The sequence below is a fragment of the Balaenoptera acutorostrata genome, chromosome 19 (genome assembly GCF_949987535.1).
Source record: "Balaenoptera acutorostrata chromosome 19, mBalAcu1.1, whole genome shotgun sequence".
NCBI lineage: Eukaryota > Metazoa > Chordata > Mammalia > Artiodactyla > Balaenopteridae > Balaenoptera > Balaenoptera acutorostrata.
The window spans coordinates 4,410,221-4,437,562 of record NC_080082.1 but is presented as its reverse complement, the minus strand read 5'-3'; the positions used below and the strand labels follow the sequence as shown (position 1 = coordinate 4,437,562).

Here is a 27,342-nt window from a genome sequence, read left to right as displayed (position 1 = left end):
GCTTTCTCTAGTTGCGGCGAGCGGGGGCTACTGTTCGTTGTGGTGCACGGGCTTCTCACTGCGGTGGCTTCTCTTGTTGCGGAGCATGGGCTCTAGGTGCACGGGCTTCAGTAGTTGTGGCGTGCAGGCTCTGTAGTTGTGGCTTGTGGGCTGTAGAGCGCAGGCTCAGTAGTTGTGGCGTGCAGGCTTAGTTGCTCCACAGAATGGGGGATCTTCCCGGACCAGGACTCGAACCTGTGTCCCCTGCATTGGCAGGTAGATTCTTAACCACTGTGCCACTGGGGAAGTCCCCTGTCCCTTTTTTTAAATAAAAAAAATTTTTTTATTTGTCTGTACCTGGTCTTAGTTTTAGCATGCAGGATCTTCGTTGCGGCACGCGGGATCTAGTTCCCTGACCAGGGATCGAACCTGGGCCCCCTTCATTGGGAGCATGGAGTCTTAACTACTGGACTACCAAGGAAGTCCCTAATATGTCCTTTTTTCATGGCAGTCTGCTTATTTTACCTGCTCGAATTTCTTTCAGGATACAGATTAGAATTTTAAGTTCTTTTCTGTTTCCTATGTTTTGTTTACGCAGATTCATTTCCCCCTGATTTTAGTAGTAACTCTCTTTATTTGCTGTTGATTGTTCCCACACGTGTCTTGTGATTTTTTTTTTGTCGTCCATTCACATTCAAGGGCTGAAATCATTAGTATTTTCGTGGGTGTGTTCCCTTGGCAGGTAGGAAGTTTACTATTTCTCTAACAGGCTTGCCCTGTGAATATTTCCATTCCCCCTAAAAGTTCCCGTGTGCCTTTTTGTAATCATTTCTTCCCCAGACCTTGACAACCACAGGTCTGTTTTCTGTCCTTAGAGTTTAGCCCTAGAATGTTATATAAATGCAGTCATATAGCTTGTGGGCTTTTAAGTCTAATTCTTCACTTAGCGTGATGCTTTCGAGTCATCTACCTTTTGATAGACATTTGGATTCTTTTCAGTTTTTGGTAGTTATGAATAGAGCTGCTATAAACTTCAGCATACAGGCTTTTTTTTTTTTTTTTTTTTTTTTTTGGGTGGACATAGGTGTTCATTTCTCTTTGGTAAGTACTTAAGAGTGGGCTTCCCGGGTTGTATGGTAAGTAACTTTATAAGAAAGTGCCAAACTCTTTTCCTGAGTGGCTGTATCATTCCGCATCCCTAGTTGTTTCACATCTCTGCCACCAGTTGGTATTGTCTGGAATATTTTCTCCCATTGTATCGCTCATCTTTTTATTTTCTTCTGAGTAAATTTTAAGGTTTATATCTAGACTGAAGGATCTCTCTGCGGTGGGACTATAAAGGAATGCCAGGCAGCAGTGTCATTTCTTCCCCCACCCCACCTTTCTTTCTTCTCATTTAAAGATAACTTTCCCTTAACGTTGCTTTGTGTTGTGTTGGAGTGAAATTAAAATAAGCTTTTCCCCAGTTTTGGTGATAAGTCTAATTAAGCTCACAATGACAGTATTTCAGGAGAAGACTATTTCTAAGTTGTTTTTGGGACTCTGCATTTTCACCATTACTGTCAGTGCACAATTTCTTTGTGGACTTTTGCAAGTATACATAAATATTATGTCAAGATGTTTTTGTTTTTAATATATATTCACGGTCTTGGTAGCTACTGTGAAAGAGCCCTCCAAAAAAATGTTTTCCCCCGAAATACTGGTGCATTCTTTTTTTTTTTTAATAAATAAATTTATTTATTTATTTAATTTATTTATTTGGCTGCGTTGGGTCTTCGTTGCTGTGCACGGGCTTTCTCTAGTTGCGGCAAGCAGGGGCTACTCTTCGTTGCGGTGCGCAGGCTTCTCATTGCGGTGGCTTCTCTTGTTGTGGAGCACGGGCTCTAGGCGCACAGGCTTCAGTAGTTGTGGCTCGTGGGCTCTAGAGCGCAGGCTCAGTAGTTGTGGCACACGGGCTTAGTTGCTCCATGGCATGTGGGATCTTCCCAGACCAGGGCTCGAACCCATGTCCCCTGCATTGGCAGGCAGATTCTTAACCACTGCACCACCAGGGAAGTCCCTACTGGTGCATTCTTACCAACAGATTTTGAGACTTAGTTTCCATTTACTCAGTACCATAATAATGGTTATTATCTATTTGTATATGTTTGGATACTGTAAATTTCCTCACAAGTTATTAGACTGTCAGTTCTGTTAGAGGAACCACGACTCTGCTTTTGCCATTTTTATATCTAATATCGATTGTTGTGCATGACATTTAGTAGGCTCTAAATAATTATTGATGAAGTGAGTGATTCTCTGTTGTAGAAATCAGGTCATACTGATTCTTATCAATGACTTGTTTCTTGAAGCTTCAGGGAGAATCTGAACTGCTTGGCACTCATCAAACTTACTTCCGTGCGGGTTAACCAGTTTTTCAGAAAGTAACATTCAGAATTCTATGAAGTGAGAGTTCACAGCGAGGTTTGTGTCTGTCGAACAGTATGTTTATCTGTGTATCACATTCCAGTGTACTTTTAAGGTAAAAAAATCACACATATATTTTTAAAGTTCATCCATCAGAGTCATTAACATTTCCTTTTTTTGGATTTCCCTATCTTCCCGTTGGAACCACGTTTTCTGCTTTTCTTTAGTATGTACGGTAGGGAAAACTGAAATGGAGGTAGTGACATGAGTCAGCCGAAAGGTAAATGGAACAACTAGAAATGTTTGTGAACCAAAAAAATTCTCCTGCAAGCAGGAGTCTACTTACAAGTTTGGTGTGCAGAGTTGACCTGTTTCACAGTGTTGCCGAGTTGGTTGACTGGTCCGTCTCTGTGGTCCTAAGCCCCAGCTGAGGCCACCTGTCTCCGCCAGGGAGGTTCTGTTTCTGATCTGATTTGAGCAGCCAATAACAAAACCGATGCTGAGACTGGAACGGCACAAGCTTTATTCAATGGCCAAAGAATGGAGAAGCGGGAACCTAGTTGCAAATCAACTTCTCAACCCAATTTGGGCAGAGATACCAAACATATAGGAGGGTCAAGGTAAAAGAGAGGGATTTGGAAAGAGTGAGAGGAATATTCATGACTTATTGGAGAACAACAGGGGTGTGGTTTGGACCTGGGACTGTTGCAGTTCTCCTCTTCAGTCCTTGTATGGGCTGTCTCAGTTGTTGTCATGGCAGTCCTCAACTGTCATGGTGCCGGTGGGTGGGTCATTTAGCATATGCTAACGTATTACAGTGAGAATGTAACGAGACTCAACTTCCGCTGGAAGTCACATCTTCCGCCATCTTGGGCCTTGTTGGTCCTAACCAGTTGTTTTTTCCTCTTTGCAAATTCCTCCCGAAACTTAGATAAGAATAAGGTTTCTATTTGAGGGAGGGGCAGGGGTATGATTCTGGGGCAACAGCCTTGGTAACAAAAGTAAGCTCTATTAACCTTAGGCTGTTCTTTGACAATTTATGGAAAACCGAAGTATTTTCTTATTTGTAATTGGAAAACACTACATCTAGAAATCTGTTTGCAGATCCTTGATTTGTTTAATGGAGAAAGGGTCTTGGGGGTTCTGGCCCAATTATTCATAGGATTGAGATGTAACACTTTTTTTCTGAAACTGTATAATTTGTGTATTGTATGTGATCAGTCATTCTCTTTTTTTCAGTATATTTTTGGAGATTTTAGCCCTGATGAATTCAATCAGTTCTTTGTGACTCCTCGCTCTTCAGTTGAGGTAAGACACAACTTTGCTTTATTGAGTACGTGCATAGATTTAATTGATGGTTATGTTTTAGTTCTTGTTTTTTAATTTATGTCTTTTGATTAGGAGTTCCAGTGTACAGAAGAGTGTAGAGACTAACATGAGAAATGACTGAACCCACCAATCAGATTTGACTACTGTTAACATTTTGCTATATTTATAAATAGCAAAGCATTACAGAGACAGTGGAAGCCCCCATTGTATCCTCTCATTCTTCTTCTCCAGAAATGCTGACCCTGCTGAAATTGCTCAGCATTGTTTCCTGACTATGGTTTTCGCCTTGTACTACATACATATGTATTGATAGATAGTACAGTGTATTGTTTTTGTGGTTAAAAATGTCACATAAGTGGTTTCATACTGTATTCATCATTTTGTAGTTTGCTTATTTTAAGTTAAATATTCTTTAGATTTATCTGTACATTTTGTTCTTGGTCTTTGATTTTAATTGTTAAATTGTTTTTTTTTTGTTTGTTTGTTTGTTTTTTTGGCCGCACGCTGCGTGGTTTGTGGGATCTCACTTCCCCGACCAGAGAATGATCCTGGGCCCACGGCAGTGAAAGCACCGAGTCCTAACCACTGGACCGCCAGGGAATTCCCCGTTAATTGTTAAATATTGAACATACGTTTTCCCCTGTTCAGGACTATTTAAGTCTTCAGTTCTACCACTATTACAAAAATGTGGCAGTAAACATATTTTGTCATGTCTCCTCATGCTCCTCTGTGGGTTTCTCCAGGAAATATTCCTAGGAATGGAGTTGCGGGGCTCTGCAAGGAATAAGCATCTTCAGTTTTATTAGACTGTGCGTCTGCCTTCTAAGTGGTTTTAACAGTCTCCCTTCCCATCAGCAGTGCATGAGGGTTTTTAGATCTCATTTTTTAAAAACAATTCTTCTTTTTCTTTTTTCTTTGGAGCTGCTTTGGGTCTTCGTTGCTGTGCACGGACTTCTCATTGAGGTGGCTTCTCTTGTTGCGGAGCATGGGCTCCAGGCCCACGGGCTTCAGTAGTTGTGGCTCGTGGGCTCTAGGCGTGCAGGCTTCAGTAGTTGTGGCATGCAGGCTCAGTAGTTGTGGCTCACGGGCTCTAGAGCGTAGGCTCAGTAGTTGTGGCGCATGGGCTTAGTTGCTCCACAGCATGTGGGATCTTCCCGGACCCGGGATTGAACCCATGTCCCCTGCATTGGCAGGTGGATTCTTTTTTTTTTTTTTTTTTTTTTTTTTTTTTTTTTTTTTTTTTTTTTTTTTTAATTTTTATTTATTTATTTATTTATTTATGACTGTGTTGGGTCTTCGTTTCTGTGCGAGGGCTTTCTCTAGTTGTGGCAAGTGGGGGCCACTCTTCATCGCGGTGCGCAGGCCTCTCATTATCGCGGCCTCTCTTGTTGCAGAGCACAGGCTCCAGACGCGCAGGCTCAGTAATTGTGGCTCACGGGCGTAGTTGCTCCGTGGCATGTGGGATCTTCCCAGACCAGGGCTCGAACCCGTGTCCCCTGCATTGGCAGGCAGATTCTCAACCACTGCGCCACCAGGGAAGTCCCTAAAAAAATTCTTGCTAATTGTCAGCATAGACATAGTTAAAATTTTTGTTAATCTGATGGGTAATAAATGGATTTTCATTATTTTAATTTGCATTTTCGAGATTACAAACAATTGAGCACCAGTACATTACTCATATGTCTGTTGGCAGTGTAGATTTCTACTCTTCTGTTAATTACCTGGTCTATATCCCTTGTCCATATTTTTATCAAATGGCTTATCTTTTTAAAAATTGATTTATAGGATTAATAATCTTCGGGAATACATTTTTAAGTTTTAATGTTAAATGTATTGATTTTTTTCCTCATGGTTTGTGGATTTTTGGTTTTTTAAAAAATATCTTTAAGAAATTCTTCCCTTCCTTGAGGTAATAAAGACATTTAAAAAGTTTTAAAGTTTTTATTTTCAGTTTAGTATGTAATGAAACTGAGATTGCGGAGTTGATCGTGTGTGTGTTGGGGATGTTAACCCCGCCCCCGCCAATGGCAATAGCAAGTTGTCCCAGCACCATTCACCCTTTGCTGGGGTGCCACAGTCAGGCCGCACATCTCCACATGGGCTCAGTGGGTTCTGGTTCCCCTGTTTTAATTGCAGCAGCTTTATAATCAGTCTTATGGTAGGACAGGCACCCCTTTATACTTAGATGTATTTTGTCTCTTACTCATCCATAACTTTTCCCTAGGAATTTATGATCAGCACTTGAAGTTCCATGAAAAATCCTATTGAAATTTCAATTGGAATTGTGTTAAAATTATGCATTAATTTGTAGGAGAGTTAACATCTCTGTGATAGTTTCCTGAAAAGGATTGTGCTATATCTCCATCCAGGTCCTCTTTTATGTCCACTCTTCATGTGATTGATGGTTACTATTTTAGTTTAATAAAAACTTATCTGGAACATTTTTTCAGATTGATGTTTTAAATATGAAGACTGTTGAAATTGCATTGAAAAGGAGAAAAGGGAGAAGTAAGTGTATATATTAAGTAAAATCTTAGTTAACTTTTAATGAAATCTAACTAGCCTTTTAGACTCCTTAATTTTGGATCCCTTAATAAGGGATATATTTGCATGCATATTAGATATTCATGTATGGAGTTCTTTTATTTGTTAAAATGGGGCAGGAGAAGTTAAGTGCTTAAAATAGGGTTAGGGTCTGGGTGGGCCACCTACATGTGACCTTGGCAAGTCCTTGGCTCTGCACCTTGGCTTCTTGAATTCTAAAATTTTTTAGGATTGTGGAAGTAGGATTAAATGAGAGCATATTGAAAGCATTATGTAGGCTATGCAGGTATAAGAAAGATGTATTACTTGTCTTCTTCACTTTAGGAAAAAGATATCAGAAGATAAAGCTTATATCAGGTTTTATTTTAGAAAATGAATAAATTCAGCTCAATGCCACATCTGTCTCTTGTGTTTGTTGATGTTAACAGTTATGATTTTAAGAAATCTAAGGGTATGAGCTGGGAAATAGTGAAAGCTAGATTATATATCGTATTTCCTCAGGCAATAAAACGTATCTATGCATTTTAGAATTCTGTGGAATAAGGATTGAAGTTTAGTCTTTTCTAATTTAAAAAACAGTTAATTAGGACAAACATAATCAAATCCTATATTCCCCAAGTGTTAGTGTTAATTGAGGTTGTACTCTGTGTATTGTACTAATGATTCAAGTTTTACACAATTTGTCTTGACTCACACTAAAATATGGTCACACTTGCTGGGAACACCACAGTCTAACTGTAACTGTGCTCTTTGTGATTAAGAGTTTAAAAAAACAGTAAAAGCCCAATTCTGTACTTTATAGCTTGTCTCAAGTGAGTGCGTGTGTGTGAGAGTTTGTGAGTGCCTGTTTGCAAGTAAGTGTCAGAATAAAAACTTGGGCTTTCCTGTGGTATGAAAATGGAGAATATACCATATATCAGGTCTAAAGAGCTGGGTTCCTTTCTCCCTTTGCTACTTAAACAGGCTTGATGGTCTTGGGCAGTTTCCTCCATCTCATTGTGCCTGTTTTTAAAACTGTAAATTTGGAAAGTGGAGGATGCTTATTTACCTCACAGACACGTTGGGAAGCCATTAATGAATGCATTGTGTAATATCTCATGTGTACCACATGTTAGTAGATATGAAGAATTTTGATAGTAAAGTTACATCAAACTTTAAAAAAAAATTTATTTATTTATTTGGCTGTGCTGAGTCTTAGTTGCAACACGTGGGATCTTCAGTTGTGGCATGCGGGATCTTTAGTGGTGTCATGCGAACTCTTAGTCGTGGTGCGTGGGATCTAGTTCCCTGACCAGGGATCGAACCCAGGCCCCCTGCATTGGGAGCGCGGAGTCTTATTCACTGTGCCACCAGGGAAGTCCCCAGACTTTTTATTTGCGGAAGCTATAGTTGTGTGTCATCAGTGTTTGGGGGGAGGTATGACAAGTGTTGTCTGTCAGATTCACATATGGTCCAGCAACCTGCAAAAGAGAAACACAGGCTAATTAGCATGATTAGGCTGAGGTGTCTTTCTCACTGTGTGATTATTATAACACGGGGGCTGGATTATAATAGTAATATCACATGGGACATGGACTGCTTAGTGGGGGTGGTGTGTGGTTGCACTGGTGGGTGAGGAATGGTTATCTCATTCCACTGCGTCATCATTTGTTTGACCTTTTATCTCAGAGGTAAAACGATTGCACCTCATACCTTCACAGTTCCTTCCATGTGGCCATGGCATTATTAGAACCCTGTCGTATATTTTTTTGGCTATTAGGAACTTTAAAGTATTTTTTCTCTGCTTGGGACCAAGGACTGAGAAACCAAATTTGATAAATACAGGGTGTTAAAATGTAAAAATAGTCTAACTTTCTACAAAAGCATCATACCTCTCAACTGAGAGCCTTGATACCTTTACTAAAGCTGTCTTCCAGTTGATAAGCCAGGGCAATTTAAAAATGAATTTCTCCAACTGGAAAAAATATACAGTATACTTACTGAAAAAGCGTATTTTGAGCTCCAGTCATAATCCTATTATATTGGTGTTCAAAAATAGGGAGAGAATGCTTATTGTTCTTTAAACTTTCCAGAAACTCAACATTGGGCAACTCATACACCTCAACCAGCCGTGAAATAAACAAGCCCAGGATAGCATAGTCCAAGCTGTAGAGGTGTGTGCGTGTGTGTGTGTGTGTGTGTGTGTGTGTATGTGTATAGTGAAGCAGAGTTAAGACAGTTATTCTCAGTGGTTTGGTGTCTTAATGGGATTTCAGAGGGGAGATTCAGGGTTCATGAGGGTCTTTTAGAGAGAGCACAATAAATAGTGGCAGCACCAAAAAGATTTAAAAATATTACCTTCTTATTGAAGGGCACAAGTATTGACCTCACAGTATGGTAGCACTATTTTCAGACTGGGTCGGTTTGATTTTGTATCTAATATAACTAGACTTCCATTTTTTACACTGCTCAGTTTGCATTTGTGTGTGAGATTTTATATTTTTGCTGTGCTTTTAAAATTCTCTATTCTTATAAGTAGCTATGAGAACTTTGAACACTTCTTACACTTTTATTCTGCTGTGTATTTATTATACCCACTTACCGCAGACTAAGGGGCATCTTACAGGGGACAGAGGTTCATTGAATTAAAGGCGCCATGTATGAGGCTATAGAGTAAAAATAAAACACACATTTTTTCTCTGCCTGAACTCACTCCAGCATTCAGTAATTCCCACAATTATGCACTTACCAGATTAGTAAATCAAAATAAGTGTTTCAAACACGCTAACAGAAATGGTAGTATTGCCCTGGAGTGTGCCAGGTGCTGTTTTCAGATCCTGCCTCTACCGCGCCCTAGATTTTATGGAAGTGCAGTGTGGTTTTAAAAAACAAAGTAAAATACTTTGAGCACCTTACAACTGTGTAATTTTCATCACCAGGGGGCACCCTAGTATCACTGATGGAAACAAAAAGGCAGTTCTGCGTATGGGCGTTTGCTGAACGTCCTTCGTGACTGCCGAGGGACACCACCCTGATTTGTGGCTTCCCCAGACGCACCTTTCTGCTCCGTGTGTCCGTGCCAGCGGTAAATGCTGGGGCACCGGGTGTGAGCATTTGGATGTTGTGTGGAATGGTCTTGCGCTGCAAGTGCCAGGCCAAGTGTAGCCCACCTGGGCTTTGCCGTGATGAATGCTGGGGTGCCCCCGTGTGGTGGAAACTTGTGCTGCTCTCAAGTCCAGAAAGCGGTCAGTTCCTTTCAAATCTGCCTTTGTTTTCTTAGCTTCTTATTTGTCATTAATTCTCTGAGGCGAGAACTTTTATCTCTGTGATTGTTGAATTGACCCAGTAAGTTGATTGCAGAAAGCAGCTGAGGAAGCCACTTCAGTAGTTCCCAGACAGTCGTGCGCATGAGAATCTCATGGGTGCTTCTGAACATCGCAGACTCTGGCACCCCATCCAGGCACCCGAGGCCATTGTACTGTGTGTGCTGCAGTGTGCAGACTTTGAGAAGTTCTGTGTTAGGATGTATCGGTAATTGTTTTGTTCTTTTGTTCTGCTTTCAGGTAGCAGTTATCTGTCCACTTACCTAACCCCTTCCCATCGTAAACTTTCTCATCTCAAACATATCCATTTGAAACATTTCTAACTCCTCTAAGTATTATGGAATAGCTAGGAAGGAAAATTTTGGTGTATTCATGATACCTTCCTACGTTTACAAAGAGCTCAGACACCTGCTCTTTTGCCTTCTCTCTTCCAAACAAGGAATGGGGCCACTAGCCGTTAACTCAGTTGTCTAAGGCACCCTGTGAAAAAGGGAGCCACGGTTCCCAGGCTTTTCCTTCTCAGGGGCCGTGTCCACTCTCTGCCCCTGGGCCTGGTTCCTGCCTCTGGCTGAGTGGACATGTAGTGACGGTGAACGTCAAGGGCAGATGGTCACGAAGACTCTTTACCAGTGGATGGAGAAAGACAAGCACTGTTGTATTGGTGGGCAGTCTGCAGCTCCTGTGAAGTGAAGGGTGTGTCATGAGCCTTTTATTGTAGTGGATTGACATGTCCATTGGAGCCCATTTTTATTTTTTGCCTCATTTTTGGATCTGTTTATTAACAATAAATGTTTGAAAGCATTCTGATGGTGTTTTAAAATGAAGATGTTTAATCTTACTGTCTCTCCATCTGTGTTGTTTTGTTAAAAATAATGTCACGAGAAGTTGCATGGATAAAGTGTTTTAATGAAGGTTGCTTTAATGAAATAGCATGTTTTGCATTTTAACAATTTGTTGAATTAAAATTTGCTTTCCGATTCCCTGTGCAGCTTCCTCCGTACGGTGGAGCAGTTCTGTGTGGCGCGCAGGCCGCTGCTGAGCTACCCGATGGTAAGCCTGTGCTCTCCTTCATTCCCTGACGTGTGTGCTGGGTGGGCAGGCTTCCTGGAAGTGGTGTTCTCCTGTCGGTCCATACCTTTTGGATAAACATTCCCTTATTGCTTGATGTTTTTGCTGTAAGCTATAGCAGATTTAATCACCGAACCACTTTGACTAATGAATTAAAGTTTATCCTGTGCTTCAGAGTGCCAGACGTGCAAAGGGGAGTTAAGGAAATAGTTGCTCATTTCTGTTTTTTCCTAACAGTCCTCAGTGACACAGATATATATTCCTTCATAGCCAAAGCTCTTTGTAAAGGTTCTGAAGTGAGCTTTCTCTCTGGATGCGCTGGCTGCTGGGTCCAGAGCTGGCGATTCTCTGAGCACGTGCTTTCTGCCTGGTTCAGTGGCAGCTTTGGTCTGTTGTCCTGCAGTTTGTGTTTATGTCCCCGTCTGTCACCAAGGCTCTTGGGAATTCAGGTGACCTCTTCACCTCTTGGCCTGTTATTGATTGATTGATTGCCTCTGTCCCAGACACTGAGCTGATAAGTGGAGATGGCGGTTGTTGAGATGCAACCCTTTCGTATTATTTAAGTGCCCAGTGTTACTAACAGCAGGGGCCTTGCACATGTCAAACCCGTTAGACCATTTTTCAGTTTGCATTGTTAAAGGTCCTCGCTGGCCTTGGAGAAGCTAAAAGCCTAACCTTTTCTTTGAGAGCAGGGATTTGGTTCCCTGTTTCTTTAGCCTTGTCTGGCCTACGAAAGGGTTTTATTATAGTTTAGATTTAAATATAAACCCTGAAAAGACTATGTAAACTTTCTATCTGTAGTAAAATGCGAAAGTGATTATATCTAAAATTATTAGCAACTTTGTAAGGAACGTAAGGGAGAGAACAGTTCCAATGATGGCTTAGGACGACAATAAACTAAGCGATGCTGGAGGGACCCACGTGCCCTTGCAGGGCCGCCCGGCCTCCAGAGTGGCTTTGTTATCTGTGGGTTGAGGGTCTCCCTATCTTCGTGCACTTGGCGCATAGGAGGTGTGCCACAGGTGTTTACTCAGTGCTTAACAGATGTCTCATTATTTTCCCCGTCATAATAGTCCTTCCGTCCTGGTCCAGGTAGTGGCCTCACCATCCTCCCAGTCGCTTAGGCTGGAGATGGAGGCTGCGCCTCCCCCTCCTCCCCTCGTCCGACCCCCCAGTGTGCCAGTGCCACTCGCCTCTAATCCATTTCCTTCTCTCTCTCGCCACATCCCTCCTTCTAGGCTGGCATCCTTGCTCAGTTACGCTTCTTGGCTCTTTTTTTTTTTTTTTTTTTAATTATTATTTTTGGCTGCGTTGGGTCTTCGTTGCTGTGCGTGGGCTTTCTCTAGTTGCGGCGAGCGGGGCTACTCTTCGTTGCCGTGTGCGGGCTTCTCGTTATGGTGGCTTCTCTTGTTGCAGAGCATGGGCTCTGGGTGCACGGGCTCCAGTAGTTGTGGTGCATGGGCCCAGTAGTTGTGGCTCGCGGGCTCTAGAGCGCAGGCTCAGTAGTTGTGGCTCACGGGCTTAGTTGCTCCACGGCATGTAGGATCTTCCCGGACCAGGGCTTGAACCCGTGTCCCCTGCATTGGCAGGCGGATTCTTAACCACTGCGCCACCAGGGAATCCCCTTCTTGGCTCTTTTTCTCTATTCTCTCCTCTCTCTTCTCAAGTCCATCTTTTAATCCTCCAAAAACACGGCTGTTCACACTGTTAGTGACAGGCCATCTTAAAGGCCCCTTTTCTCCAAGACCTTTTCTTCTCTGTTTCCATTACTTCTGTTTCTCCTGCAGTGCTAGCTCACTCTGCCTCCCTCTTTAGGCTGAGTTCAGCTGTGGGTGGCAGAGACCACAGTTCATCCGTTTCTGTGTTTAGCAGCTGCACAGTATAGTATCTGCCATGCTGTAGACCCTCAGGATGGTTTTGGATGAACACTTTAGAGGGATTTGTTATACTGCCCACCATAGCCAGCGACTCACACTCTTGGCGGGGGCTCCTGCATGGCGTGCCTTTTATACTGCTGCCTTTTTAAGTCAGTTCCCAAAGCGGGAAACAGCCGCTACTTCTCACCACCCACCCCATCCAGTTATCCTGTCGATTCCACTGACCTCTCTCTAGCTTCTGATCAAAATAGATCTCTTTTCCCTGTGTCAGGAGGCATTCTTTTTGTAAAGCTGTTGAGGCCTCATACCCACCCTCTGCATTGTCATCTCCCGTCTTAAATGTTTGTCTCCCTAGTAGATGTAACTCCTTGAGGCGGAGACCCTGTCTTACCTCTGTACCCCACCCCCCTCCCCAATAATAAGCACTTTGCACATAGCTAGGTGCTCTGTGATTGTTGAATTGACTCACTAAGAGTTGATCGGAGAAATCAGCCGAGGAAGCCACTTAAGCAGTAGCTCTCAGACAGTCCTGGGCATGAGAATCTCCTGGGGGCCTCTGAACATCGCAGACTCTGGGACCCCATCTGGGCACCCCAGGCCACTGTACCGTGTGTGCTACAGTACGCAGACTTTGAGAAGTGCTGTGTTAGGATGTAATTGTTTTATTTGAGCTGGTTTTCCTTCCCTCAACAAATCCACTGCCTGCATGACCCGAGTGCTCAGGAGCTTCCAGGCCTTCCACCACTCTTCTGGCCTGACAGGTTGGGCCTTGTCCTGACTTCTCTGCCCTGGAGTGCAGTGCACGTGTGTGTCCACGACCGGTGTTCCTGAATAAGAAAAGGAACTGTTCTGGGTAGGAATCGGACTTCCAGGGTTGTGGTCAGATACTTTGTTGGGTACATGTTTTGATGACAACTGTAGCATATTGAAATGGTTCCGTTAATGTCACATCACATTCTAGAATGTTGTATGATACGATAAGATTAAGAACTGAGATGTGGAAGACGCTGTGTCTACCGGAAATAATCAAAATCTGGCACGCGCTGCGTGATACAGCACATACTAATTCTTAGTGTGATTCACAAGGTACATCTCAGTCTCCAAAGGGCAGCCTCCTCATGCCGAGTGTCCTGCACTTCTTCAGGTACACCCATTTCAGTCCACTTAGCAGCCCTGCACCCTTGAAACCTCACAGGATAGGCGATACCTGGAAGCAGACTGGACAGTTCACTTTTAGGTATAATAATAGAGAAATTAATTTGTCTGTGGTGATGGTTTTCAAAATAAGGAAACAACAGATCAGCTCTCAGGGGCCAAAGGATTCAAATTGTCCTGTCGGTGGCTTTATAGTAAAGCCTGCTGTTAGGCGTAACCATCATGAATATTCTTTTTTCAGGAACTTTTTGTTTGTCAGGCTGTTGTATTCCCCCCACCCTCAGGGCGTGTGATATCAAAACAGACGGAGAATTAGGAAACTGTTTAGGGCCCTGGTCCCTCTGTGGGGCTGTTTTTTCTTCTCTAAAAAGACTTCCAAAGTAAAATATATTCAGTTTTGTTAATAGAATATGATTATTTTGTTATGGTGATTTTTTTTCCCCTTGAAATACATACCTTGGAAAAAAAGTGGGTCTCTTGTGCTAGACTTGGAGAAATCTTCAGTTATGCACAAAAAATGAGTTAAAAAGCACTTGTCCATTCCTTAACTTCTAAATGTATAACTACTTCATCAGATATAAGATGACATTGGTGCTCAGTGTCTGTTGAAAGACTCAGTTGATTCTAAAACTCAACCTAATTTCTGAGATGTGACCTATGGAAAAAGTCCATGTTAGAATGGATAGAATATGTAGGTGGTTGTCAGTGGGGAGAAAGTAATCGAAGGATTGCAAGGAGATTTTTAAAGGTTTGCAGTCCTAAGTTTATCTTTTTGGGATTTTTGGAAGTACCTTCATTACCCATGGAGTTAATCCAGTATGAATTAATGTAGAATTCACATGCACTCATGTAAGGCCATTTTTGGACTTCAGTTAAGGTTGTCAGTAGAGAAGGTCCGGGAGATGGATCATTTGAAAGAGTGCTTTTGTGTAATTCATATTTTTGGAATTACTAAATTACACGAATTAGAGAAGCCATATACATATATATCTATATCTATATCTATATCTATATATATGGCATTGATTTTTAAGTCCCCATGTTAGTCATCTTGGTTTTTTGAAATTAAGTTTTCCAAGATACATATGCCCTAGTCTCAGGCTTACAGAGTTAGCTAATAAAGTCAGATATCATTATTGAGGGATGTGTTTAGATAGGCAGAATATTATTTGTTTTCTATTATAATTTTGTTTTAATTTCTACCTTCTGAAAGTCTCCCTTAGCTACCCTGAGAGTAGAAAATAAATACAGGCTTCTGTACTTCATATCCCCAGGTTAACTATAATTTTGTAGTTATTATTTATTTCAGCAAATTATTTATTCAGCACAGAAATTAAATGTCATAGCTTCGTTAATTACTACAAGACTTTAGGTTTCAGTTTCAAAAACATAATTACTGAGACTTTTATAGTTTGTATAGCTGTGTTCTTAACTAATGGGATGTTTACTGATCATTTTCTTTCTAAACAGGACAGGACTGTCAGAGAATTGAATTTGGTGTTAATGAAGTAATTGAACCCAATGACACTTTGCTGAGAACTCCCAACTACAGTATTTCAAGCACATTGAATCCTCAGGCCCCTGAATTTATCCTTAGTTGCACAACTTCCAAAAAGATCCCCAATGACATCGATAAAGAAGTGAACTACAGCTCAGCTGACTGCCAGTACCCAGGCTCTGCCCTCGCCCTGGATGGCAGCTCTAACGTGGAGGCGGAAGTTTTAGAGAACGATGGCGTCTCGGGTGGTCTTGGACAACGGGAGCGTAAAAAGAAGAAAAAACGCCCCCCTGGATATTACAGTTACTTGAAAGACGGCGGCGAGGGTGGTCCTTCCACAGAAGCCCTGGTCAATGGCCATGCCGGTCCAGCAGTCCCCAACAGTGTAGGCACGGAGGATGTGGACTCGATGGGTGATGTACCCCCCGTGGGGACACCCAGGACTTGGGGCAGCCCCCAGGACACCACGGACTTCGTCAGCGACGCCGTGCCAGCTGGTTCTTCCCCCGGAGCCCTTGACGGCGGGGCCCGGACTGCAGGGCAGCCTGAGGGCTGCCCCGGGGCCACCGTGGAGCCCCCTCGCCTCCCTGCAGAGGCCAGCAGGGACACCCTGTTGAGGACAGCTGTGGCTCAGCCTGCCGTTGGGAGCGATACTACTGAGAACCTTGGAGTCGCTAACGGACAGATACTTGAATCCTTGGTTGTGGGCACAGCTGCCAACGGGGTGGAGTTGCACACTGTGGAGAGCTCGGACTCGGACCCCGCCAAGGCCGAGAGCGGCCCCCCTCCCGCGGACGCCCCGGCCTCTGCGGCAGCCGCTGCTCCTGCCGGTCAGAGCCAGCCCGCCAAGTCGTGGGCCAGCCTCTTTCATGATTCCAAGCCCTCTTCCTCCTGCTCCTCCTCCTTGCCCGTGGTTTCCATGGAAGCTAAGTATTCCCCTCCCGCCACATCTTCCCTGGTCTCTGAAAAGCAGGCCGAAGTCAAGGAAGGGCTGGTTCCAGTTTCAGAAGATCCTGTAGCCATAAAGATTGCAGGTATAGTTCAAAAGATACAAGTGTGAAGCCAAGATGGGAGCAGACAGTCTGGGCTAAAAACTTTGGTGGTATGTTGTTACCCAGAGCGGTAGTAGATTGATTTACCGTGTGTTAAGAGGACTTTCTGAATAATGCCTGTACCTTAAATGTTACTAGAAGTATAATGGTGTATGAGCAAAATGGGGTGGGGAGGGGTGTCCTGCCTTTATGTTAAGTGGAAAATCCATGTCCATTACCACTTTTTTACCAGTCCTTTTCTGTTGACAAATGACGTTTCCACTTCTTGCCTTTTGATCAAGCGATTGTGCTCCATTGTCTGACTGTGTGATAGGCGGTCCCATCTGTGTTCCAGCTGTTGTGTACCTTTGCTGTCATAACCCCTGATTTGGACTCACTTTGCATGGTTTCTTTTCTTTATTTCTCAGGATATAAGAAAGTATTTGGGTTTTTTTTCTTTTTAATGCCTATTTTGGATTGAGTAAATGGATTTTACTCAGTTTTAACACACCAAGGCCAACTCTTGACAAGATGAGAAAAACTGTAACAGTTTGGCCTAAAGTCAATGTTTTATTCGACATGCTGAGGCTCAAAAGTAGGACCAGTTCACAGTAAAACTATAAAGCTGCATGACTTGCGATTTTTAAAGTTGAAGTAGAAAGTCAGAAACAGGAGCCGTGTCTGTCTCTACACGTCTAAGAAGCCGGGGCTGCTCTTCAGGCTTCATTGTTCCGAGGAGTTACTAGTAACCACCTCTTCAGGTTTTTGCCCCTTAGCCGAGTTAAAATTAGCTGTCTTATTTAGGCTTTATGTGATGTTTGCTGATTTAACATTTTGGTATGCCTGACAGCATTCATTACCAGGGTGAGGGTGAAAGCAGTCGCAAGATGCAAAATGCATACCCTTTTATGAATGGTCAGAATTCCATCAAATATAAAACACATCCTTTTGATGGCAGTAAGATGACAGCAAGCAATACTTTAAAATTTTTTTAAATGAGCATTTTATTTCTTATACAGAATACATTATTTTGAATAATCTAGGTGTCTGGAGTTCTCTTAAAATGAGAAGTTAATTGATAGATGAATCACCATTTGGGGCTTTAAAGTGATAACTTTTAGGTTATTTGGGTGAATTTTTTATTATAAATATTAAAATGCTAGTAATGTTTTATTATTATTAAAATGTGTGCATTGCAAGGGAAAGCTGTCAAGGTCAGGAAAGGGAAGTAAAAGCCTTTGAATAGATCATTACGTTAAAAGTTTATTTTTAGTCTGTAATGAGAGATACATGGTGTGACGCTTTTAAAAACGTGCATTCTGAGTTTAAAGTCAGAAGGCATTGTAATTGTATTTGTTCCTTAAAATTGCTTCACAAAGGAAAAACCTCCCATTCCTGGGAAATTTTCTCAGTCTTTATTAAAATAAAGAAAAGATTCATTTTAAATGTTTTAAAGCATTCTAGTCATATGACTTTAAATGTGGTTTGATACGTAGTTTGCTGTGTGTGTTAAAGTCTAGTTGACCTGCTAAAATGTAATGTTAACCTGCTTTCTAAAACACTGTGAAGGGAATTCCCTGGTGGTCCAGTGGTTAGGCGCTTTCACTGCTGGGACCTGGGTTCCCTGGTTGGGGAACTAAGACCCTGCAAGCCCCACGGCACGGCCAACAACAACAAAAAAAGAAAAGTAAATTAAAATGATGTGAAAGTGGGGGCTCTTAGTTATTTGTATTAGTGGAGAGTGTTGCTACAATCGAATCATTTTTGAATTGATGCAGTGTGTTCCTCCATTGCCGCGGGGGACCCCCATTTATTTTCTTATTCTATTTTTGATTAGGTCAGTTGTAAAGATGTTTTAATTATCTGAGCAGAAGTGTGGTTCCTTTTAAAATACTTCATTCTTTTGAGCCTGGTTATTGAACCTTAGAAATACACAGTGTAGTTGCTGACAGTTTTCAGTATTTCATGTTGTAAAATAATGGAGTGATAGTCGTCACTCTTGGAATCAAACCGAGCTTAGGTAAAGAGGATTGTTTGGAATTTTTTCTTCTGTCCTATTCTCCTCCTGAGAGGTTTTACTTTATAAAAACAATAAGGTAGGTTCAGTTTATTGTAGGTCAGATCACTACCACAGACTTCCCCTAAATGGGCACGCTTTTAAGCCTAGGCCCACTTATTTTAAGCAGTATTTAACTGTGTGAAATTCTAGCTCCATTAAAAGATCTGTTGATGTCGGTTATTATAGAATTTGACTTGCATTAGGGTCTAAGTGGTTCTACTGAGAGAATAATTTTTGTGTTTATCATTATATTAACTTTTGGGAAAGAAAGAGGAGGGAACAACAGTTCAGATAAGTTTATTCTTTTTTGAGTTCTTAGAATAATATAAATATCCACAGCCAGTTTTTGACCCCAGGGTCATTTATTTTGGATGTCTGCATTTCTGGATCATCTGCCCTGTCATTAAGTCTGTGCTTAATAAATGCCAAGTAGTTTTTGTATAACCACAAGTGAAACACAAATTAGAAAGACAAATCAACTGTAAACAAAGAATAAGAATCACATAAAGCCTTTTGAAATGAAATATAGCCAGCTTTCACTTACCCATGGTCTGTTTACCTATTGCTGTAATGGCTTCTGCTTTTACCTTTTTGGTGGCAAGGCTGTCTTCTTGGTGTCATTTGTCAACATTTTTTTTGCATTTGCTGTTTTTCTTAAGTGTAAACTCTTACTTAAGAAGGAGATGGAAGGGAAGAACACTTACTCTGAAACACCAAATGCCTTCCCTAACCTCGCAGGGAGCGTGAACCTGCACAAGAGGCCCGCGGGGTCCGTGTTTCAGTGAGTGCTTTGTGTCTGCGAGGGGATATATGCCATTTTTCAGTAGGAATAACTGAGCTAGGAGGTGAGCGAAAGAAACTTGAAAATCTTAATTCTTCTAGCTTGTATTGAAAGCAGTTGCAAAACTTGAGGCACACCCCTGTTGGAGAGTAAGTATGACAAATACCAGAGAAGTAGGAGTGATCTCTGCCTGTGCTCCCTCCATTAGCTCAGGGTCAGAGTTTGAAATGAAACATATCCTTGTGATGAACATTACACTCTTCCTGGGTTTTTACTGAGGATCACTTGTCCTATCCCAAACCTAAATTGTATCAAATGCTTTCAAATCACAAATAGAGCTATTTTGTATTTTATATTTTGCATCAGTGTATTTTGTTTTAAAGGAGTGTAAATAATGGTGGGCGAGGAGAGAGACTAGGCCAAATGCCCAAATAGAAGGAGTTAAAATTCCAGTGTAAGAGAACTAGGTAAACTGAGGTCTTAGAAAGCTTTAAAAAAATTCTATTCTGTGGGGGAATTGAGGTATCTAGTAATGTCATTTATTATGAATTTTAGTAAAACACACTTAATAGATGATTTTGCACAGTTTTATACCTAAAAATTGTTGCTGGAGAGAGCAACAAAATCACTACAAGTTGGATCTGCTCAGAAAAATGAATTCCTGGGTCTGTATTTATTGTAAACAAAAATATACCCCGATTGATCTTTGTTTTAGTGGTTTATAAATCACGTTTATATTCAATGCTTTCCCTGTCCTTGGGAAATAATTCTCCAACGTTTTACGTTTTCTCTTCAAATTCTCCTAAGCAACACAGGCAGTGATCATGCAGCAGGCCCTGAGCTGAGGAGGTCCAGCACCTGTTTGCAGAAATCGCACTTGTGGGGTGAGAGTTCAGTCCATATCTAACTTGATAGGTGTATGTCCTTGCTAATATTTCTGTTATGTCTCTTTTAAAGAACTAAATGGACACTCCTCCACTTACAAAACATAAGTTGATCTATAGCCAACGGGTAGTGGTACATTTTGGTCACTTTGCTGTCCTCCACCTGATTAGGTAACCGAGATAGCGTGTGTTCTTCCAAAGTGATGTAATGAGGAAAAGAAAAACACTTGGAGAATGTTCTGGACAGTTAGGAAGATGACAGAAAAACAGGTCAGCAGCATCAGACTGTCAATTACGAGCCAGTTATTGAGCCTTAAGAATCAGTGAAAGTTCTGCAGCTTGCGTTTTCATGGATTTTAAATGGTAATATGACCTAAATGCTAATTTTAGGAAAACAAAATTTGATGCATAAAAATATAAGAATAATCATAGCTTATGTGGACTTAAAAGTTTACAATGCCAGTGTTGCCATTGAGTTTATGGATCATTTCATTTGAATGATTTGTGGTTATGTATGTGGGCTACTATATATGTCAATGTTTGAGCTGTTACGAAGGTGAAGATAATGGTTTCAGTTTCATGGCTTTTATGTGATATGCAGTCATTCTGGCATTTTGTGCCGTGCCTATAACATCATTCCTGGGCAACCCTGCCAACTCCTGTGGAAAAGGTGGCTTGAGGAGGCCACCTTCCTAAAGTTACTGTCTAAACAGATCTGAGTAGTAAATTATACCAACAACAATGGATTGAAAAGAAGGCCTCTGGGGGGAAAGTTTGTTTCTACAGTCAACTTCTGATAATTTGCCCTAAAAGAAAGTAAAATAGAAAACCAACAGTGATGACTTGGAACCATAGGTCAGATTTAAAGGTTCAACCTCAGGAAATACCCCCCTCTCTCTGTTCTTTGGCTGCCTTCAGTGCTCATTGGACTTTAGCAAAATCTAAATGGAAACGGTGATGTTGTTATTATAAAAGGAACTTAATTAAGTAGAGCCAACTGTTATACCAAAAATTTAAAGGCAGTATTCATACTCGCTTGTCTGCATTCATGAATATTGACTTCTGAAATACAGCAGTAAGATTCATTTATTTTAGGAACATGCAGTAACAGGAATGGAGATTGTTTACAGGGATTAGCGTTGTCTTTGCACAGGTGCTGCTCAACTGGGTGGTAGAAGAGGAGCAGAGCACGGCGGCCTCCGTCAGACGTTCGCGTCTGGCTCAGTTTGTGGTCATTGAAATTCTTCAGGGGGAGGAACGCTCAATGTACAGTGTGTTATAACACTGAACATTTAAATTGTGTGGATGTTTGGTTTTTAAGAGAAAATCTTAGGCAATAAGATATTTAATCTTAATTTTTTACAACCTTTCATTCCTTTTGAAATGTGACTTTATTAATATACTGTATACTCACAAAATAGTCAAAACTTAATTTTAAGGAATTGAAGCAAACATTTCTTTTTGGAGAACTGAAAAGTGTTGGTTCTCTCAAACTCTTTTTTAAAATATAAATTTATTTATTTATGTATTTATTTTTGGCTGCGTTGGGTCTTCGTTGCTGCGCGTGGGCTTTCTCTAGTTGCGGGTGAGCGGGGGCTACTCTTCGTTGCGGTGCGCAGGCTTCTCATTTGCGGTGGCTTCTCTTGTTGCGGAGCGCGGGCTTTAGGTGTGTGGGCTTCAGTAGTTGTGGCACACAGGCTCAGTAGTTGTGGCTCGCGGGCTCTAGAGCGCAGGCTCAGTAGTTGTGGTGCATGGGCCTAGTTGCTCCGCGGCATGTGGGATCTTCCTGGACCAGGGCTCGAACCCACGTCCGCTGCACTGGCAGGCGGATTCTTAACCACTGCACCACCAGGGAAGCCCCTTTGAGAGTGGAGTTGGCCTGTCGTAAATGATTGTTTTTAGTTTAGCAAGATATGCATCCAAAGCACTTTTGACTATGTATAAACATATTTTTGAGTCTGTTAAAACAGCTGCATGGAAGGGAAGTTTCAGATGCATGCCTGCCCCTGATCATTTTCTTTCTGTTTTCCTTCAGTGTCTGTATTGAACAGGAATTGATATTGTCAAGCCACTTCCCCTCCCACCTTCACCCCTGCCCCCAACCCCGGGAGACTTTGCTTCCAGTATCATCAAGAAAATTGAGGTTGCTATTTCATTTCTTTCCCCACCGTAAACTGTGGTGAGTCTGCCCTTCCCTAGCTCCTTCCCTCTTGCGATCCTGGGAGCCCCTTAGTGATCCCCTTTTGCCTACTCCTCAGCCAGGCTCCTGGCCAGGGGAGACTGCATGAGTGGTCTCCACTCTTTCCTCCTTGAGGCCCTCGAACGTGCTTCTGCTTCCACTACTGATTCCAGCTGCCCTATCCTTCTAGATCACCGTTACGGAGTCTCCTTAGCCTGTCAGTTGGATGTGGGTGGTGCTTAGGATTCCGCTTCTGAGCCACTGCTGTCAGAACGTACAGTTCAGGCCCTGAGCTGCAGGGTCCCGTGTGTGTTTGTGTGTGTGAGTGGAGATATGTTACTGGCTGGTCTGTGAGTGTCAGTGTACTGTGTACTGGTGTCTTCCGCGTACCTTTTTATCTGAGCCTCTAAAACTCTTAAAACTGAACTCCTTATTTCATCACTGCCCAAAACAGGAAAGAACCCGCTTGTCCTGTTGCATCTCTCCTCTGGGTGGAAGGCACCATCACCCCAAGCTGGAGACGTTCTCCTGGTACCATTTGCTGTCACAGGCCCCTGGCCCCCTCAGGTTTCTCCAGTTCTTGGATGGGCCGGGCATCCCCTCCACTGCCCCCACCCAGCGTAGCCTGCACTGTGTGGTCCCTTCTTCCCTGGTCTGCAGACCCTGCTACAGCAGGACCGCCGCTCAGTCCTCTCTGCACCTGCAGGTCCTGGTGCCCAGGCAAGGCTTAGCCAACTGCAGCGTGTCATTTATCAGAGGCCCTTGTGTTAGGAAGGCAGTTGGTTTTGAGTTGTATGATTATGTGAAAGCTTAATATTGTTTTTAGATATAAAAATACTATGGCAAAGATTCACAGGTGTCTTAATGGAGCGTTCATTTGGGACTGATGCTTGTTTGAAAATGCACAGATATTTTGTAGAGTAACTATATGAAGTAATTGCCATTCTGTGGCACACATTGGAAATTATGGGCTGTTGTGTTAAAATGGCTCAAAGACGGATGTAAAAATCCCTTGTGGGAAGAAGATCTTCAGCTTGTGGGGAAAAGTTAGTATCAGAAACCTTAGAGTAAAGGATCTTAAAGCAGAGTCTGTTGTCTACTGAGAGCAAAGAGCCCGGCTTCTGGGACCCAGGCTCGTATGTCAGCTCAGTCATGTGCCCTGCACCAGTTCCCTAACCCCTCTGGACCTCAGTTTTGTCACCTGTGAAATGGGGATGATAATGGTGTCTCTTTGACAGGGTTGTTAGGCCGATGATGAATAATACAGATGGAGCTCCTAGCGGTGTCTGTGCTGGGTGTCAGTCACGTGGGCGTGTGGTTCAGTCCTGTATCTGATCTGTTCCTCCGTGAAGGCCCAGCGCTGTGCCCCGTAGTGAGAGAGACAAGAGGACCTTGGCAAGCTTAGTCTAACTGAACAGACTCCATGGGTTCTCTTGAGTCGCTTATGTTTCACTTTTTAATAAATGGGAAGATTATTCTCTGTGCTTCCTCAGTTAGAGGCCAGAGGGCATTTACCCTCACAGGAGAGAGGGAGGGAGTGTGTGTGTTGACATTAGAATCTTGCAAATTAATTTCTTCATTTAATTCTTAAGTCTGACATCTGCCAGTGCAAATGTTTTTAGGAAAAAAAGGCTTCTTTTGTTTGAGTGATGCTTTGGGTGGGTGCTGATATCAAATGCGTGCTCCCTAGTACACAGTCTAAAAGTTACGGGAGGGGCTGTGTCGTGTGGCCGCCCGTCATGGATTTGGGTACCGACTGTGCTGCCTGGCTCCTGTGAGGTCACAGGCAGGCGAGTTAACCTTGAGCCTCTGTTTCCTTTTGGTGAAAGCGGGATGGTTGGTGGTACTCTGGGATCCCTGAGGGTTAAGTGCAGCGAGTTAACATTGCAAGTTGTAACGCGCTTGCCAAGAGTAGAAGGTAGCCAAAAATTGTGTCTGTCACTGTTAAAGCATTCGTAAGGGACGTGGGGAGACCTTGTTATAACACATATCTAAAAAGAAAAAGGGCCAGTTACTTACCAATATTTAAAGCATTCTTTTGTAAAGATGGCATTCACAGCTATTTTAAGACTACGGCGAAGAGTGATGTCAAAAGGTGAATCTGAGGATAACGAAGCTTATTTCTAAATGGAATAAGGGATTTTAGTGTTCTGAATGGGACTTCTGATGGAAATACAGTTCAGTTAGTAGGAGATAATTGCCCCTAAAAGAGGGATCACCACTTGCTGAACAGTCACCGAACACCCACTGTGATGTGCTGGGCATCGAGAGGTGAATGAGACGGGTCCTGCACGTGAACGCCTTTCTGGATGGTGTCTGAGGACCACACGATCAAGGAGGCCTGCCCAGCTGTCAGTGTTAAAAGAGCCTGTATCTTTTAAGTCTGTTCCCTAATACTGTGATGTCGTTTTTTAAGCCCTTTCTGTTTCTTATTAAAACAGTCCTTGTGCTCCCTAGCGATATTACCACGGGAAGATAAATAAATGTCATCAGTGTTTGGGGGGAAATATTTTTGAACATTTTAATCATTAAATAATTACATGATGTTGAACGGAACGAAGCTGTAACACAGCCTGCCTTCCCTTTGGATGTGACGTGTGCTCTGTTGAAGGGGGTCCCCTTCCCAGAGTAGAGCGTGAGAGTTGTTCACTAGATGCCATTAACGTCTTCACTGTGCTTCCCTCTTTCAGAGTTACTGGAGAACGTAACCCTGATTCATAAACCAGTGTCATTGCAACCCCGCGGGCTGATCAATAAAGGAAACTGGTGCTACATTAATGCTGTATCCTTCTCAGAGGCTGTCCCCAAGGCTGGCTTTCTGCAGCTTTCTCTTCCTTGGGCACATTCGACCTAGTTCCGCTTCTGTGGGGTGTCTACCCCACATTTTGAATCCAAAACCTCGGTTCCTTTCTGCCTATTAACTGGGCTATTCGTGACCAAAAAGAGAGATGATTTGTTGACCTGTGACTGACAGAATCAGGCAAGTTTCTCATTAAAATGGTCCTGAATAACAGGGCAGAGTGACCACTTAAACTGGAAATCCTGTGTTAATCGACTTGATTATCTTGGTTGAATCCAGTTCTTATTTATAAACTACTTGGATATCACAAGGCAGTTTTCCCCGGGATTATTTGGTTTATTCCCTTTTGTGTTTACATATCTAAGTGGTTCAGTGTCCTTGGCTTGCTTAGTTTTATATGCTCTCGTGTTTTACGTGCCTTTCCACAATTTGGAGCATCGGTTTTATTTCCTTTACGCTTCCTTACTGCCGTCATTTAGACACTGCAGGCATTGGTTGCTTGCCCTCCGATGTATCACCTGATGAAGTTCATTCCTCTGTATTCAAAAGTGCAAAGGCCTTGTACGTCCACACCCATGATAGATAGCTTGTAAGTAAGCTGCTGAAAATGTGTTAAGGGGGTGGGCTTTTCCCCCTCTGATAATTAGATTCAAATAGCAAAGTTCTTGATTTCCTGCAAATGAATCCTGTAATTCTGTTATTTTTTAAATGTGCTGTTCATGATTTTCTATGGAAGTTAACCAGAAATGGAATTGGAACATTGTTTATCTGTGTTCTTTAGATTCAGTTGAATAAATTTTAGTGTTTACCAAATTATATCACTTGAAGTATACCAAAAACTTATGTAGAAAAGATTTACGAGCTCACTAGCTATTATAGCATTGGTTATCTAAAGTTTGCTATCTTCATACTAGGTAACATTCTACTTAGCCATCAAGGCTTTTTAGTTAATAGTATGTATTTTTAAAAAAATGTACTAAACATTTTTCCCCCCCGTGTCTAGTGTTCGGCTAATGAATGAGTTTACTAATATGCCAGTACCTCCAAAACCCAGACAAGGTGAGTAGAAACGAGGGTTCTGATGCCATTACATTTTGGGAGTTATGAAGTCAGGTGACTGAGTTTGAGAAATTCAGGTTTGCTGGAAAGAAAATGTCTCTTTACATGCAGGTTGCTACACCTATACTATTCTCAACATTGGGCGGGTGTTGGGGGGAGTTTTGATGATTTATGCCTTTTGTCATTTTAAGACTTTTTCAGTTGTAAAAATCTGTGTCCTGTTTCCATTGCAGCTCTTGGGGATAAAATCGTGAGGGATATCCGCCCTGGAGCTGCCTTTGAACCCACGTATATTTATAGACTCCTGACAGTTATCAAGTCGAGCCTGTCTGAAAAGGTTGGGACTGCCGTTCCTTAGCCAGTGTGAAGCTTGTGCCTTACCTGTTGCGTATTCAGTGCTTGCCCTCTGCTTGCAGTGTGGCGATTAAGTGGGTGTTCAGTGGATCTAGGCTTGCTCTGGAGTCAGTTGCTAGGATGAATTAGAGTATGGGATGATAATGATGGTAATCAGAGACAACTCGTGTCATTTACCGTGACCAACCACTGCTGTAAGTTCGTTCCATCCGTTAACTTACTTAACCCTGTGAATAAAGTGTGATTATTGTCTGCTTGTTCCATTTGAGAAAAGTGAAGTCATTGTCCGAGGTCACAGCTAAGACGTGGCAGAGCCTGGCAGCCGAGTTAGCTCCTTCACTTCCACGCGGACTGCCCTGCAGCAGGGGCGGGGCCATCAGGCCAGGAACAACATTCAGGAGTGCTGCATCTTCTCCACCCTCCCTCCGGGCCTTCATTTTTAATCATACACTTTGCTGCTGAAGGCGTGGGGCCAAGGGCCACGGAGGTCTTGTAAAGGGCCCTGACGGTGTTCAGGGTAAATCAGCGGCACCCTTTGCACAGTTAACCGGAGCGTTTTTTTCCTCCCCGACAGAGTTCGTGATGAGTCAGTACAAGCAATTGAAATGATGCTAGAAAAGGGGAATTCTTTAGGAAATATTCAAGAAAATTGTGTTAAAACTGACTAAAGTAATATTGTTTGCAGCCCCTTTGTTTCGAAGAAGAGGGAATACTCAGGGCACTGCAGCAGCATACCACCTGGGGCTCTTCGTGTGCCCATGGCGTAGCCTTTGGTGTTAAGCTCAGGATTTGGGGGTGTTGCTAGTGTTAGGAAGGCGGGCATGGAGTAAACGGTGCCCTCTGCTTCAAAGAGCGCCTCGCCCAGTAGGGGAGTTAGATCTATCATCTGAGGAAGCAGACAAGACAAGTACTAAGACAGATGAGTGTACAGATGCTTTAGAAGCCAGGGGCGGGCCCCCAGCTTGGGGAGCAGAGGTAAAGCTCAGGATGCTTCTCGTGGCTGAGCAGCGCTGAGATCCTGCACCTTCGAAGTTACA

At 42.6% G+C, this 27,342-nt stretch overlaps 1 protein-coding gene across 1 annotated transcript in view; it reads left to right on the top strand.

Moving 5' to 3' along the window:
• USP10 (ubiquitin specific peptidase 10) overlaps window positions 1-27,342 on the top strand; it is a 71,373-nt gene that overhangs the window by 30,391 nt on the left and 13,640 nt on the right. Inside the window, exons 2-8 of the mRNA XM_057533959.1 lie at window positions 3,625-3,693; window positions 10,550-10,610; window positions 15,131-16,192; window positions 24,783-24,874; window positions 25,372-25,481; window positions 25,896-25,951; window positions 26,185-26,288. Of these exons, the coding sequence (XP_057389942.1) occupies window positions 3,625-3,693; window positions 10,550-10,610; window positions 15,131-16,192; window positions 24,783-24,874; window positions 25,372-25,481; window positions 25,896-25,951; window positions 26,185-26,288 (1,554 nt within the window). The remainder of the gene's footprint in view (window positions 1-3,624; window positions 3,694-10,549; window positions 10,611-15,130; window positions 16,193-24,782; window positions 24,875-25,371; window positions 25,482-25,895; window positions 25,952-26,184; window positions 26,289-27,342) is intronic.